This window comes from Phallusia mammillata, chromosome 6 (assembly GCF_965637545.1).
Source record: "Phallusia mammillata chromosome 6, kaPhaMamm4.hap1.1, whole genome shotgun sequence".
Lineage (NCBI taxonomy): Eukaryota > Metazoa > Chordata > Ascidiacea > Phlebobranchia > Ascidiidae > Phallusia > Phallusia mammillata.
Genome location: NC_137257.1, coordinates 23,680,507 through 23,694,799, shown reverse-complemented (window position 1 = coordinate 23,694,799; position 14,293 = coordinate 23,680,507). Strand labels below are relative to the sequence as shown.

Here is a 14,293-nt window from a genome sequence, read left to right as displayed (position 1 = left end):
TTGTATAACATAAAAAACGAAATGAGAGAGGTAACTATATGTAAATAACACTTTTAGGATAAAAACAATGACAGCAATAAATAAAATAATAAAACATTTTGGCAAAAAATACGTTGACCCACACAGTGGTAATCGTGCCCTAGTGAGTTATTGTTTGCTGAACTCGTTACCTTATGCATTATTTGCACCCGTTTTATTTGTTACAAACTGTGGACAAAACAAACCTTAACTGAAATCTAAGAAAGCGTTCCAATTAAAAAAAAGATTATTGGCATTTCTGTGAAACAAACATCCTCTGCTGCAAATACTTTTCTCTTGGCATTTACTGCAGGTGAAATCAGAGATAGCGTTTCGCAAAAATGTCGAAGAAGCTCTTCTTGAATTCGAATCCTTTGCTGAAAAGGTGAACAAATAGTTGAGACAACTTTTACTTACCTGCAACACTGTTAAAAAACATCTGTTACTTTTATCGCCAGTCAAATGTGTGTAAAAAAGTTTGATGTCGCTGTTAACTACTATCAAGTCATAAACAATGTATCCACATACAAAATAATAGTCAACGTGAACGCAAAATAAGTTTTGAAACTTTACGGAAAAGATAACACTTGATTGTTGAACAGGTTTCACCTGCACAGGGAGAATGTGAAATCGATCGTGAAGAAGAGTTAGCTCACGAGAAATGGCAACAATCTGATGTTGATCATTCAGAAAACTTCGACGTCCGGTTTGGAATCTCATTGAACGCACTCAAAAATATATACAAAGAAAGGAATTTAATCAAAAATGTGAGTGGCAATGTTATTGAATAACAAGAATCTCTTTTTGTAATGGACTGATTAAAATATAATATTCTGTAAATGCATCGTGCTAACAAACATAACCCAACTACATATTTTCAATACAAAAACTTGTACAAAATTAACTGAAAAAACAATGGTTTCTGATAAATTTTCAGAAGATTGCAGATTCGCCCAGTTTTTCTATGACATTTGAAGATGTTGCAACAGCTATAAAGAACGAGGTAAGTTACAGTTTTATTTAGTCAGATGGTAGATGTTGATTTAGAGCAGTGATTCCCAACGTGGGCAATACCGCCCCCTGGTGGGCGGTGGTGAGTAGCAAGGGGGCGTTGTGATTTCTTTTCTGATTTGGGGGGCGCCGAGCGTTCGAAGGGGGCGTTATTTATAGCATAAAGTCCTAAAAAAATCATGAAAGCTGTACTGTGTTGATTACACTAAAATACAAGTCTGTGTACTGTTCATGCAAAAACACTAGCCAACGTATCAACTATAGTGAACAATCGTTATTTTACGTATATTACGTCATTAAACGATTTTTGCGTAATAATGTATTATTTTAGTCAAAGTTAGTACGGTTATGCAGTTACTGGGAAGCAGAATGAGTGTTAGTGTAGGTAGTAGGTACAATTAAACCTTCAACTTGAAAGCAATTTTTTTTAACGAGTCGCGAAGCCGCGTAAGACAAACAAGTAAAAATATTATGACGAACTTATGCAAACAAAAACCCATTTTCAGGGTAGGGTGGCGAAACAGAAACATGTTACAAAAGATGATAAAGATAAACGACTCAACGACGCAAGAAATTCTTTTTTAGAAAGAGTTCGACCAATTCGAGACCATGACTACATTAATCAACGGAGAAGAAAAATAGATAAATGGCTAAGTGCAATTAAAATTGTCTGGGAAAGGAAAAGATCCTACGAGATGGTAGCTATAAAATTAAAGTTCAGATAGTTTTAATTTTTGTAAGCTATGCTAAATCAAAACAAACTTGTAAATAAACTCATATTGCAGAAGTTTGTAGGTTTTTTTCGTCCTAAAGTTCATTTCGGTATAAACTGGTTGAAAAACAACTTTTTAGCTGAAACCGATATTTTCACCTTTAGAAACTTGTCACACAAAGAGGCAAAGAAATTCGAATGTCGATAATGTGGAGACTATGTCAAGGAATGAATGAGGTTTGATTTACTTTCTATCCCTATACGTACACCTACATGCAAATGTTCACTCAATTACTGATGAGATTAACAAAAACCCAATTTAAAAATAAAAACAAACCACGGCATTTTTGTTTTTTATGTCAGTGAAAAGAATAACGGTTCAATTTACTCTTTTTGAACTTTCTTACCCAAAACACTTCATACGCAGAATTTAGACTCAAAAAGCGCAACACCAGAATTTATGAAAAAAGTGAAATTGGAAATGACTGAAGAATTTCAAACTGAGTGCCACAAAATAGCGGAAAATGACGTGATGTTGGAAAAATTAGTTGAATCATTTGAAATTGGAATCGATGCACAAATAAGCAACTGGGAGAAGGTCAACCAGTTCCACAAGGATGTTTACTTGAGAAAGTGGACAAAATGGGATGAATTTTTGCGGTCTTTAAAAAAGTGGTTTGTTTCTCAATTCAACCAACAGAATAACAACATAAACCTGACCACGGGCGCTGTCATGTCTATACCTTATAGTAGCGCTCATCAAGCTGTAAATTTCCAGCTTGGACTGTAGCATTGTTTCCTTTCGGCAGACCGCTATTTGACTGAACATACTTGGTAGAGCTACTAACATGAGAACTCACGATAGGTGACGCAACGGAGCATCGTCGTTTGCAAGAATTGCTGAGTCAGCAATTTGCTCGGCAGGCAATTATCGCTGTTGCAAACGTCTATGATCCGTTGCGCCACCAATAAAAAATTAGTAGGCCTGTGCCGTAAGTTCTTGTGTGCCGTGAGTTATTTTTGTGTTAATAGCTCTATCAACAAACCAAACATGCAGAAATGAAATCTATCAATAATCTGTAAGTTTACCAATTTGGTTATAGAATTAAAACGGATAAGTTTCCTGTATGTGTAAGCATTGTATAAGCAAATTAAGCCTAATTCTTAAATTTTCTGTTGTAATCAATTATCCTATGTCATGTTTAATAAAGTGTATACCATGACCTTATATATTTTTGTCACATTACATTGCGAGCGTGAGTATATAGCAATTACCAAAAAGCCAAAATTTGTATGCTAGGTTGGGCTGTTTCAATTCGATTTCGTTGTTTTGGGGGACTGTGGGTGTAGTGTTTTGTAATGTGCCATTTACCATCCTCTGTCACGTGTTACCGTTTTGTTCGTTAGTATATTACCTGTGCAGATGTTGTGGACAGCAACGTGAATAAATTCCTAAACGCGTGAGTGAGGCACTGTAGTGGGTAAAAAGCCTAAAAAACTTACCCCCACCTTAGAAGTGCAGGCTGTAAGTCTAACCTAATTTTTCTTAAAAAACAAAAACAATATCTGTTCCCCGCATAGCAGGTGGACAGTGTGACATTATTTTCGATGCTCTAAAGTTTAAAACATTACAAACATTAGGATAATTACAGATACATATTTTCACAGAGTGCCCAAAAGCAGTGTGGAAAAATTGTGTGAGGTAGTTATACTTTGTTTTTGATAACATAACTGCGCATGATTAGATAAAATAACACGAATGACATGTAGGTGTTTATGCACAATATACGAATACGCTTCATAAGACGAGAGTAAAAGAAAGAAGACAATGTGTAGGTATGCAAGAGCATAGGAACAGTAGTGAGAGACCGCTATATGCCCTCCCTCCAGAAACAGACAGAATATAAATTAACACATAAAACGCGAAGAAATGCAAATTTAACGCGTTCGCGTGTGTTGGCCAGAAGGTAAAGTATTTGGCTGGTGACCTGGTGGATTCGTCAGAGTAGGTAAAGGTTCGGGTAAAACCGGATCGAGCGGGGCCAAATTATGAGATCCCTGTTCGAACGAATCCCGGTGGGTTGGCATCGGGTGGTGCGCGGAACTGGGTTGCCGGCCACCGCTTGGGTGTAGGTTTATCTGTACCGGCTGCGTAAAGTCCACATGTGCTACCTTTAGATGGTCATTGGAAACAAGCTGGCTGCTTCTCCGAAGGCAACGCCGAAAAAAAAACAATGTAAGCCGGCGTAAATGGGGGTTTGTGGCCTTCTTTTTGTACGAAAACGTACGGAGTTGACTCCACTCCTGCGGGACCGTAGTGCGGACAGGACCATGACGTAATCTGAGTCGGCACAAGGACTCGAAAACACTTTTTGATGCACAAATGATTTATTGGATAAAAATCAACCAATTTCACCAGAAGCTCTTTCCGACAACCATATTATTGGAGAAAATTCACAAATCATTTGGATTTTATAAAAGCTACATTAAAGATGTTACACCAGAGAGGGCAAAAGTAATCGTTTAGGCATTTGCCTTATTAGTTTAGCGACATAAATTTAGTTCAACAACACAATGATTTAAAACTGATGTAAAAAGTAGTTTTACTACACCACGTACTGATATACGTTATAACAGACGTTTTTTGTTTGTTACACAATATAAAATGTGCCTTTTTGGAACTGTTTTTGGTAGTTTTGTTATATCCCAGATACATGTTTGTGAAAATGTCGAAATGCATGTTGTTCGACGCAGTATGTGTATTAGTGACGAAAAAAAAGCGTATGTGACTGTTGTGGTCAAGATGCAGTGAAGCGTGTCAATATCGATTTCTATTAGTTGTGGCGTGGTGATTGTCGTGTCTCGTGTCCTTTACCGTACGTTTTACACGAGGCAGCTTACAGTTATTGCGTAATTCCTTTTTGTGTCAGTTTTGCAGGGCATAGGACTGGTAATTAGCATTGTATATGGTTTATTATTGTAAAAGTGGTTGTATGTAAGGTACTACAGTGGGTTAGAGTGTACTAGTTGATGTATGGATAATTTACATGTGTGTGATAATCTGACCATGCTATCCGTGTATACTTTTTATTCTTTTCTCGTGTTAGTAGCTTAACTAAACTCTCTATTTTGTATTTCTATTTGAATAAGACACTAAGCAATGTAAATCTGTGTGGGAGCTGCTAACGCAGAAATCTGATCTGTTCTGCTCTGTTGTAGACTGTTCTGATCTGTTTCTGTCATCAATCTGTTCTGTACTGAATGTTTTGTACCAACTGATCTGACCTGACTGACTGTACTAATCTGTACTGTTATGAACTGTCCAGTTTCGTTGTACTGTGGTACTCGGTATTGGAATTCAGCCTTCGTTTTATTGTTGCAACGTATCAGTGTGACAGACAGCATTTGGCGGTGCAAGTAACCCACACAGTGGCCAGTTAGAAAGCTAGCTGGGACGTGGAATCAGAGCCAAAGGGTTTCGTATTCTACAGTGACAAGTCGATTAAGTAAAGTTTTATTTGCATTGTCATTTGATTCAATGTGGTTGTTGTAGGTATTCGTAAAGCAGCTAGGGTATTAAGAAAAGTGGTTATCGAGTCGACTACCATATTGTTAAAAAAAAACAAGTAAAGTGGACATAGGCAAACAATTGAGCACACTTTTTTACGGGGTACAAGCGGTTGCATAAAACAAACCAGTGGTTCTTAACTCGTTTTAGGCCAAGGACCACCAGTTCAAATAAACACTATCTCAGACCATTCCAGATTCCACTATTAAGAAGCATCCATAAGCGTATTGACTTAAAATACATTTCTTAAAACAGAATTTTGAGAAGTGATAAGTTATATAACGACTGAATGCTACCAATAAATGGACAAGTTCTGGGATGACAGTTTTAAGCAGTGAATATTTTATAAATTATGTCCCACTATTTCTATCACCAAATATAAACGGCTGGTGGGTCGAACAAAAATTGATTACAGTTGGAAGTTTAAATTTTTGAGCGGATATTAACGTTCATGATTTCAAACCAATATATTGGATAAAGCTATTGTATGCAAGGATGGAGAAAGCATGCTCACATAAACTTTATAGCCCTCAGACAACAACGGTACACACGAGAAATGTTGTAAACCCCTTTGTTTGTTCGGCCCAAATTTTGATCTTTTATCTTTTAGTCCACCAATGAAACGATATAATCACAAGTTCTCGTGTCTTACGTTAGGTTGAATATATGTTTCATAAATATAAATCGTAGTCATTAACTTCGTTTGATGTAAAATTTCAGTTGGGTTCAATTTGATGTGGATATAGCAGTAATATTATGGCGTGTTTTGGGGTATTTGGTTTCAGCTCTCTTTTTGTTCAACAAACCCGTTCTGTGATACATTAACGAAGTTGTAATCTTGTTTTGTAAATGACTGTTTTATTCGTTTAATGGTTGACTGATAACAATGTCTGGCGTAGTTTGTGTTGGAGTCAACCGGTCAACATTTTTTTTTAATTCAGCACATAGTATTACAATCATATACTTTGCATGTACACAACAAGCAGTAAAAATCATAAAACAGTTTTTTATGGACACAAATATGATTACTGGAAAAAAAGTTGCTCAAACAAAACATGTTTCAAACACATATTTCATTTATTTAACGTATATTCCACATAAGTTAAAAATGTGTGAAGCTACGTGACTTAAATTTTGTTTGCGAAAGAGGATCAACTGGTCATAAAGGCAATAGGAGCAGATAGCATTCGTTAGGCACACCGATAAACCTGCAAAATAGGTAGTAAAAGGGCTTTGTTGTAGCAAAACATTGAACTTGTTTGCCCAAGTCGGCTGTTTTGGGACAGCACATGGAGAGTAAAGGTTAGATGTTGCAACGGGGAAGTTGTTAAATTGATGTCTTTACTCGAACTCGATTTATGTGCTTCAGGACAATAAAATTCGCATCAGACGAACTTGTACCTTTGTGTATGGGCTATTTATGGCATGTAATTTGCGATGTCACGTCAGTGGGCGTTATGTTATGCTTCACACACAGAACTACCCGTTTTTATTGCTTTTAAAAGGTTATTTGCTTGTCTTCCGCACGATATTCACCGAAGCTAATTAACAGCACATTGCGCTGGTGTTAGTAATAGGTACTGACTAATGTTTCGATTTGATTTCGAAAAAGCTTTAGCGGTGACAGAAAGTGTATATTTGACTGTCGCATTATACTTTAGGAAAACGGGCCCAGGCGCAAAACAGCTAAGCAAATAATATTTTTCTCAGTTTAGACTAACTATTGAAAAGGGATCTAGAGTTTTAGTGCCCACACAATTACTTGTCTCAAGTACCACACAATGTACAGAAGAAATATTTTGTGACAAACAACAATTTCAATTTGTGTAACAAATGACGTCACAGTGCTTTTGTTTTTGTTTAATGTTTCTTTTCAGGCGGGTTATAAATTTTCAGCGAGCCACCGAAACATATTTTCCACTTTGTTAAAAATATGGCGGGACTGTCACAACAATTCATGGAAGATATGCAACAAACAGAACATCAGTTATTCCAACCGGAGTGTCAGTTGCTACAGGCGGATTATTATCAGTTGCAACAACCGGAGGGTCCACTACAACAAGCAGAGCATCAGTTCCAAAAACCGGAGGGTCAGTTACAACAACCGGAAAATCAATTACAACAAGTAAATCATCAGTTACAACCACCGGATTATCAGTTCCAACAACCGGATTATCAATTACAACAAACAAAGCATCAGTTACAACAACCAGAGGGTCAGTTCCAACAACCGGATTATCAGTTCCAACAACCTGAGGATCAATTACAACAAGCAAATCATCAGTTCCAACACCCGGATTATCAATTACAACAAGCAGAGGATCAGTTCCAACAACCGGATTATCAATTACAACAACCGCAGGATCATTTGCAACAAGCAGAGGATCAGTTACAACAACCAGAGGGTCAGTTGCATCACTGTTTTTAAGTCAATAATGTGTTTAAAAACCTTTTATGGTACAATATTAAGTCGATTATCTGAAAAAATGTTTTATTTTTCTGAAAGAATATGACTTTAATACCAGGCTTTATGTTTATATATCATGGTAACTCAGCAATCTTTGTGGTTATGTTTACAGCCGTGCAGATCACACGATTAAACGAGCAAAACAAGATTGTGATAAATCGTGAGGCAATTGACTTGTTGTTTCGAAACGACGAAGTACAACACGCTCCAATCTGTATTTACTCGATCGCCGGTCCATTAAGAACAGGAAAGTCATTTTTGATGTCTCTAATGCTCCGGTATTTTGAACACAAATCAAAAAATAGGGTTCGTTATTTTATTTTATTGGGTCTAAAACGTCTAATTTCCGAAGCATTACTGTTTTATTGCTTTCTGCAGAAAGGTGATTGGAGAGACGACAAAGAATCTTTGCTTAAAAATGGTTTTGAATGGATAGGCGGGGTAGAAGGTAATACACAAGGGATTTATGTATGGAGGCAACCTTTTTGGCTGGAGTCAATAAAACATGAAAAAGTAAACATAATAGTTTCCATTCCCGGAAAAAAAAGATACATGACTATATTGTAAGTGTGATTTATTCTGTTTATGGACAGGTTGCTGTGTTTCTGATGGACACTCAGGGCTTGTTTGACAAACAAACTTCTAACCTTCATGACAATTTATTATTTACTTTGAGCACTTACCTGTGCTCACGCCAAATCTACAACTTGAAATCAATTATTAATACACACGACCTAAAAAAGTTGCAGGTAATAAATTTAGGCCCAAAAATCATTACATTTTAACCAAAAAATCAATATGGCATTGTTTTTTCTCTTTAGAAGTTTTCTCAGTTTTACAAAAAACTGTGTCCAAACGAAGAAAGGAAACTACACCAGGTAGGAAGAAAGTACATTATTGTTAAATTTCAAGCTGTAAAACACGCAATCAAAATTGTGTATAATCAGTTCCTTACTTTTGCAGTCCTTGTTGTTTTTCTTGAGGGACTGGCAGGACACGTCCTTTAAATTTGGGTACCAAGGAGGAGAGGAACACCTCAAGGAAAATAATGACACGTCGTTAAACGACTATAAAGCAATGTATCTTGAAATCCAAAACACATTTGAAACAATAAAGTGTGCTCTTATACCCCATCCTGGTTTTGAGATATCGGAACGAAAACCTGATGCCCCTCCAGCTCATCTAGGCGGTAAAATTCTTAATTTAAACATGACGTGATTCTAAGTTCCACATTTTGACAGATGTTCGTGACATATTTTTGAAAGTATGTGATAAAACCTTTGAGGACATATACGAAAACCCAGTAGTTAAAACTATGAACGAGCAGCCTTTGACTGGTAGTGACATTGCAAATTTGGCTTACACCATTTCCAATTTAATTGATGAAAGAGATTTTGGTGTTGACGTAATGTTAGCGGTAAGTCGTGAACAGTCGTAAAAGTTAAATAAAAATAAAAAATAACAGCAACGGATTTGGTATTTAGGCCAGTGCCTCAGCTAACCTCCAAAAAATAATAAGTCGCATAGAATGGATTTTTTTCAAGTCCATAGAGGTAAGGTTTGATATGCCCCGCCTCTTTAGTTTATTAACCTACTTTAAGCAAATACTTAGAGGCAAGACAAATTGTATCGAACTGAGGAAGAAGTAAAAGAAATCCATCAAATTTCTGTGGAAAATGCGATGAAAGACTTTGATGAAGAACGAAAAATCGGAAGCCAGGTTGAAATCAAGCAGTACAGAAAGTTGCTGCACGAATCCCTGACACAGCGTCTTTTCATGTTTCAGTGTAACAACGAGGCTTTAAGGGTAGGTGTTAATCGTCATTACAAACATCTTACAGTTTTTTACATTAAATGCTTTTGTCAACTTTTTTGCTTTCGTTTAACAATAAAATTGCGATTGTGGCTTATTTGTTTTTTAAAGGCTAGTGTGAAAGAGGAACACCAACAAATGCTTGAAAAATGTGTAAAAACCAGCAAAGAGGTGAGAAAAAATATTCAGATTTGCGAAACAAGTTGACTTGCTCCTGAGACCAATCACCTTTCAATAAAAAACAAATCTTTTTTGTTGGGTTATGTTAAGGTCCTATTCGTATGTTACAATACTAGATCAGCTGACAACTAGCAGGCGGCAATAGTGTAACAATATATACACAGAATATAAACTTCTTTATATTTATAAACATATTTCGATACGAATTGTTAGATTTTCCTCCGTGATCTGTCAATTGTGGACGAAGAGCAACTGCAACAAACCGTCTCTGACAAGAAAGAAGAAGTTTTGGCCAAATTTGAACAACCCGCGTCACCACACAGACACTTAGAAGTTGAAATTTGGGACATTTATCAAAAACGACTTCAAGAGATAGTTGCGGCTGAAGCTAATATGTACCAACTAAATGTTGATTTAAATAGGGTAAGTTTACTTTTAAATAAAAGTCTAAGCATAATCAGGCAGTTTAAAAGGCGGTTAAATGCTAAGACTGTGATAAGCAGTTGTGTGAATGAGCTTTTTTGGTTTAAACTACAAACAACCTTGTGTTTTAGATAAAACTTGAAATACTGCTTCGAAAATCATCGATTGAAGCTCTTAACGGAATTATAACGGAAGTGGAAAAGGTAAAAAAAAATTTGTCAATCAGGCAACTCAACTAATATAGTCTTTCGAAGTGACTGGCATGGCAGCGACGATCGCTTTTCATTCTTTTTTGCCCAAAACACTCTTTATTTTTCATTTCTAATAAAGGCAAAAGCTCAAACCAAACGTAAAACAGGACACGTTTCAGTGAACGAATGCTTTCTATCCAATGCGTTTTGTGATTCCACACATAAAACTATTTATCAATGATCACAATAACATAACCTCTTTACTATTTAACGGACAGAAAGGAAATAAGGCCAGCGACGTGAATCAGCTCACTGACAATGCAGCAGTAAAAGCTCGAAAGCGAATCCATGCGGGAAGTTTTAAAGTCACATTTACATCGCCCACAATAACAACAGGCATATCGACACTGCAAATCAATATTGATGAGCTTAAAAACATTTATCTGGAGAGATTTGCCATCATTAAGGTATACAATCCAAAGTATGAACAATAAACTCTTGTTTACGTCAGTAACGATGAGGTTAATTTAGGCTATTTCGTCGGGGGATGTGGCACCTCTCACTTTTGCAAAAGTGCAGGAAATTGTTGCTTTCCATGTAAGTACAGCTTTTTGCGCACTTATCGATCTCATCTATATACATATAATTAAAATACTTCTAGGCTGCAAACCATGCAGATACTCGGTTCGTGTTGTTTACCTCAATAATGTGTTTTAGGAAAACGTAAATGGAGAGACTATGCCGCAAAAATTTTTTTTAGCTGTTTTGGAACAGATTCCTCCTCACAAGCAAGGAACTGTACATAACACTGTCCAAGATATGTGCAAAAACGCGTGGAGCCTTCTGCATTTTAAATGGAAACTTGAAAAAGTAGATTAAAAGTTCGAAACTACATTCCAGCCTTTTAGTTAAACTAAGTCTTGTTTTTAGGAAAAAGAAAAAAATGTTGTTTTAGAGGCTCAAGTTTCGGCAATCGAAAGCATTCTTAAAAAAACGAGAAATATATTGCTTTTCAACCAACACATCGACCGGGCAGGAAGTTTGTTCCAGGACAAAGTACGATCGATTTCGGACAGGAAGTTGATTGAATGCAGTGAAAAATCAATGGAACAAATGTTTAAAACTATCCTGGACAACTGGAGACTGGAGCAAATCTCACACGAGGTAGACCACATTGCAAAGTTTCCATAACTTTCATTTAAGTAATAAATATTACCTTTAATTTGGACTACCCAGTTTTTCCCATTCCAATCTATTTGCTCAATAAAGCACCTATCTGTTCGGCCTTGTTCACCAACTCACAGTAATATACGTATATATGGACCTAATTTACACACCAAAACGATTTTTAAGGATGGTAACGAAGAAAAAGTGGACAATTTCATCAAGAGAAAAACTTGGAAACATTGCCAACAAATGAATGAGGTTTGGAAAAAACTGAAAATCGCTATCATTTTTAGGCGTAACTTAACAATGATGACACAAGTCAGGCTTGCTTAAAACAAAGGACATGACTTATTAAACCAGCGTTCGTGAGGCTACATTATTTGCGAACTTAAATGGACGTAGGTTACATAGGTTAAAATAAACTTTTAAACAACACAAGACTGTCAGCATAGGCTACATATGGTTCTTGTTTCGGCCGTAAAGTTTTGTTTTTTAGTAACTTTCGTTTTAATTTGTACGTTTACAGAAACTGCATGCCGTAGGAGGCAACGACGAATTTGTCAACAACATAACAGAAGTGATGAAATCAAATTTCATCAAAAAATGCCGGACCATTACACACGATGCTGCTGCAAGGAAAAATGGTGTGGAATCTTTCGAGAGGGCAATCAATACATTAATGGATGACTGGAAGAAGATTAACAAATTTCACAAAAAAGTCTATCCGAGAATGACCGGATGGGATGAATTTGTGCACTCTGCCAAGCATTTTGGCAAACGCCTAAAAAATTAACTTTCCGTATTATGACTGCACTTACTATAATTTTAATTCAATTCATCCACTATTTCATTAAAAAAATACATATTTTTTTATGACTCTTGCACTAAGTGATGTACAATTTTGATTGTTTTTTTGTTTGTGTGCACCAATTTGAAAGAGAGGCAGAATAATTTGAATCCTAGACTATCCGACTGCAAAAGTCTATTTAAACCAGGGAGTCGAACCGCTTATCATATGGGTTCAGGTTCTGTTCGGGTTCACTTGGTTTCGTTTTTAAGGGTTCGGGTTCGGTTCCGGTTTTCAAAAATGTATATTTTCGGGTTCGGGTTTTGTTCCGGTTTGGGCAAATTATCGGGTCCGAACCGGTTTGCGGTTTTTAAACCGGTTCAAATTTTTATTCATTTTGACACGCCCTATAAGTGTTATGTCGCGTATTCTTCAGTGCGCTGTTTTGACAAAAATCACAAAATATAAAATAGGCTGCATTTTTACTGGTTCGGTTCCGGTTCGGGTCCAACGCCAACAGTAATGTGGGGTTCAACTCCGGTTCGGGTTTTTAGAAAATCGTAATTAGCGGTTCGGGTTTAATAAAATCAACCGCTCAAACCGGTTCGCGGGTTCGGGTTCAGTTCCGGTTCGACTCTGATTTAAACTGGAAAGTGAGATTCAGTGTATATCGCATTTGCCAAGTTTAGGTATATTATTTTACTCTTATAATTATAAATGTGTTGTAGTTTTTGTTGTTGTTGTAAATTAAACTTCGCACAACGATGGTGCACTTAGAACAAACGCATTCACGCTAGTGTTATTAACAAAACCATAATGTATTAATGGTGAAAATAACGGCCAAATAGACGTAAAAAGCGACATGCTTTATTGTTCAAACGTTTCGGCAAATGCTCATGCCATCATCGTTGTGTGCAAAAAATGAAGAACTACCAAATCCTTCGGAGTAGATACCTTTATGTAATTTTTTGGTTCTGAACCAGACTTTATTTTAAGGAAGACAAGTGCTTCCTATTTCCATAATTGCTTACGTTTACTGTCTCGTTCACATTATGTTTGTTTCAACAAGTAAAAAGGTAAATAAAACAAAATCAGGCAGGCACTATGACTTGCACGCCAAAAAAAAATCAGCACGAAAGGGTTACCAGACATTTAAGGAGAAATTGCATTTGCAGCAGTGGTGAAAACGCTGTGCATGTTTGCTTTCGAGTAACCGGTAAATCGGGCTGACGTTCGCTGAGTCATTGAAGTGGCGACATGTCAAGCCTTAGAGCATTTGTTATGAAAATGCCAGAAACAAATATAACTCCCGTGTTTGGACGCAAAAGCATGCAAAGTAAGGTTTTTCCAGCGAGCATTTCAATACTGTATCGTAGGCTACCCAACGATTTTACCAGGACAATTAAGCATAATATGCAGCAGGGGTGCAAAAACTCCGGGCGCAAAGCCAAAATTGTGCGGCTCTACTGGCGGCCGGGTGTGGAGTAAAACTCTCGGGCGCAAAGCCAAAATAGCACTTTTCATACTGGTTGCAATTAACTTTAAGGTATACTTCTAACTAAGTAGACATAAACGCGTGAATGGACTTGTCTCCAAGTAGTAGGGATATTGTAAAAAAAAGTTAATTAATTACCGTTGTAATTTGTAAACAAACACCTATAGACTAGAGTAGACACTTGATTCCATGATGCGACCGGTAATTGCTAAAAAGATGTGCACCCCTGATGTAGATCGGTGCAGGTCTGTCTCCAAAACTCGTTTCTTCGTTATATATATTTTTTCTACCTATGTGGGGGCCCCTCACCGCCCCAACAAGTGACGACCGACCGTAAATTGGCCGTAAAAAGTTATTTTGTCGTCTTCTTTCCAAAATAAAGGACGAAAAGTAGAAAAACGGAAAAAAAATATCGTTGCACGAAACGAGAGCAGAGTTAAGGAAAAACGTATCTGCCTATG

The 14,293-nt window shown here is 36.8% G+C and overlaps 2 protein-coding genes across 2 annotated transcripts; both read left to right on the top strand.

Moving 5' to 3' along the window:
* The first annotated feature begins 7,263 nt into the window (after positions 1 to 7,263).
* LOC145234535 (atlastin-like) lies at positions 7,264 to 8,994 on the top strand. Its single transcript, XM_080099252.1, has 6 exons — positions 7,264 to 7,714; positions 7,889 to 8,082; positions 8,155 to 8,289; positions 8,370 to 8,525; positions 8,598 to 8,654; positions 8,740 to 8,994. Exons 1-6 carry the CDS (start codon positions 7,267 to 7,269, stop codon positions 8,992 to 8,994), a joined length of 1,245 nt encoding a protein of 414 aa, XP_079955378.1. The 5' UTR covers positions 7,264 to 7,266.
* LOC145234103 (uncharacterized) lies at positions 8,743 to 12,416 on the top strand. The gene is made up of 12 exons (XM_080098880.1): positions 8,743 to 9,193; positions 9,261 to 9,329; positions 9,389 to 9,583; positions 9,701 to 9,760; positions 9,983 to 10,192; positions 10,324 to 10,395; positions 10,662 to 10,850; positions 10,915 to 10,980; positions 11,101 to 11,253; positions 11,314 to 11,547; positions 11,737 to 11,808; positions 12,077 to 12,416. Exons 1-12 carry the CDS (start codon positions 9,092 to 9,094, stop codon positions 12,341 to 12,343), a joined length of 1,689 nt encoding a protein of 562 aa, XP_079955006.1. The 5' UTR covers positions 8,743 to 9,091; the 3' UTR covers positions 12,344 to 12,416.
* Positions 12,417 to 14,293: the final 1,877 nt, after the last annotated feature.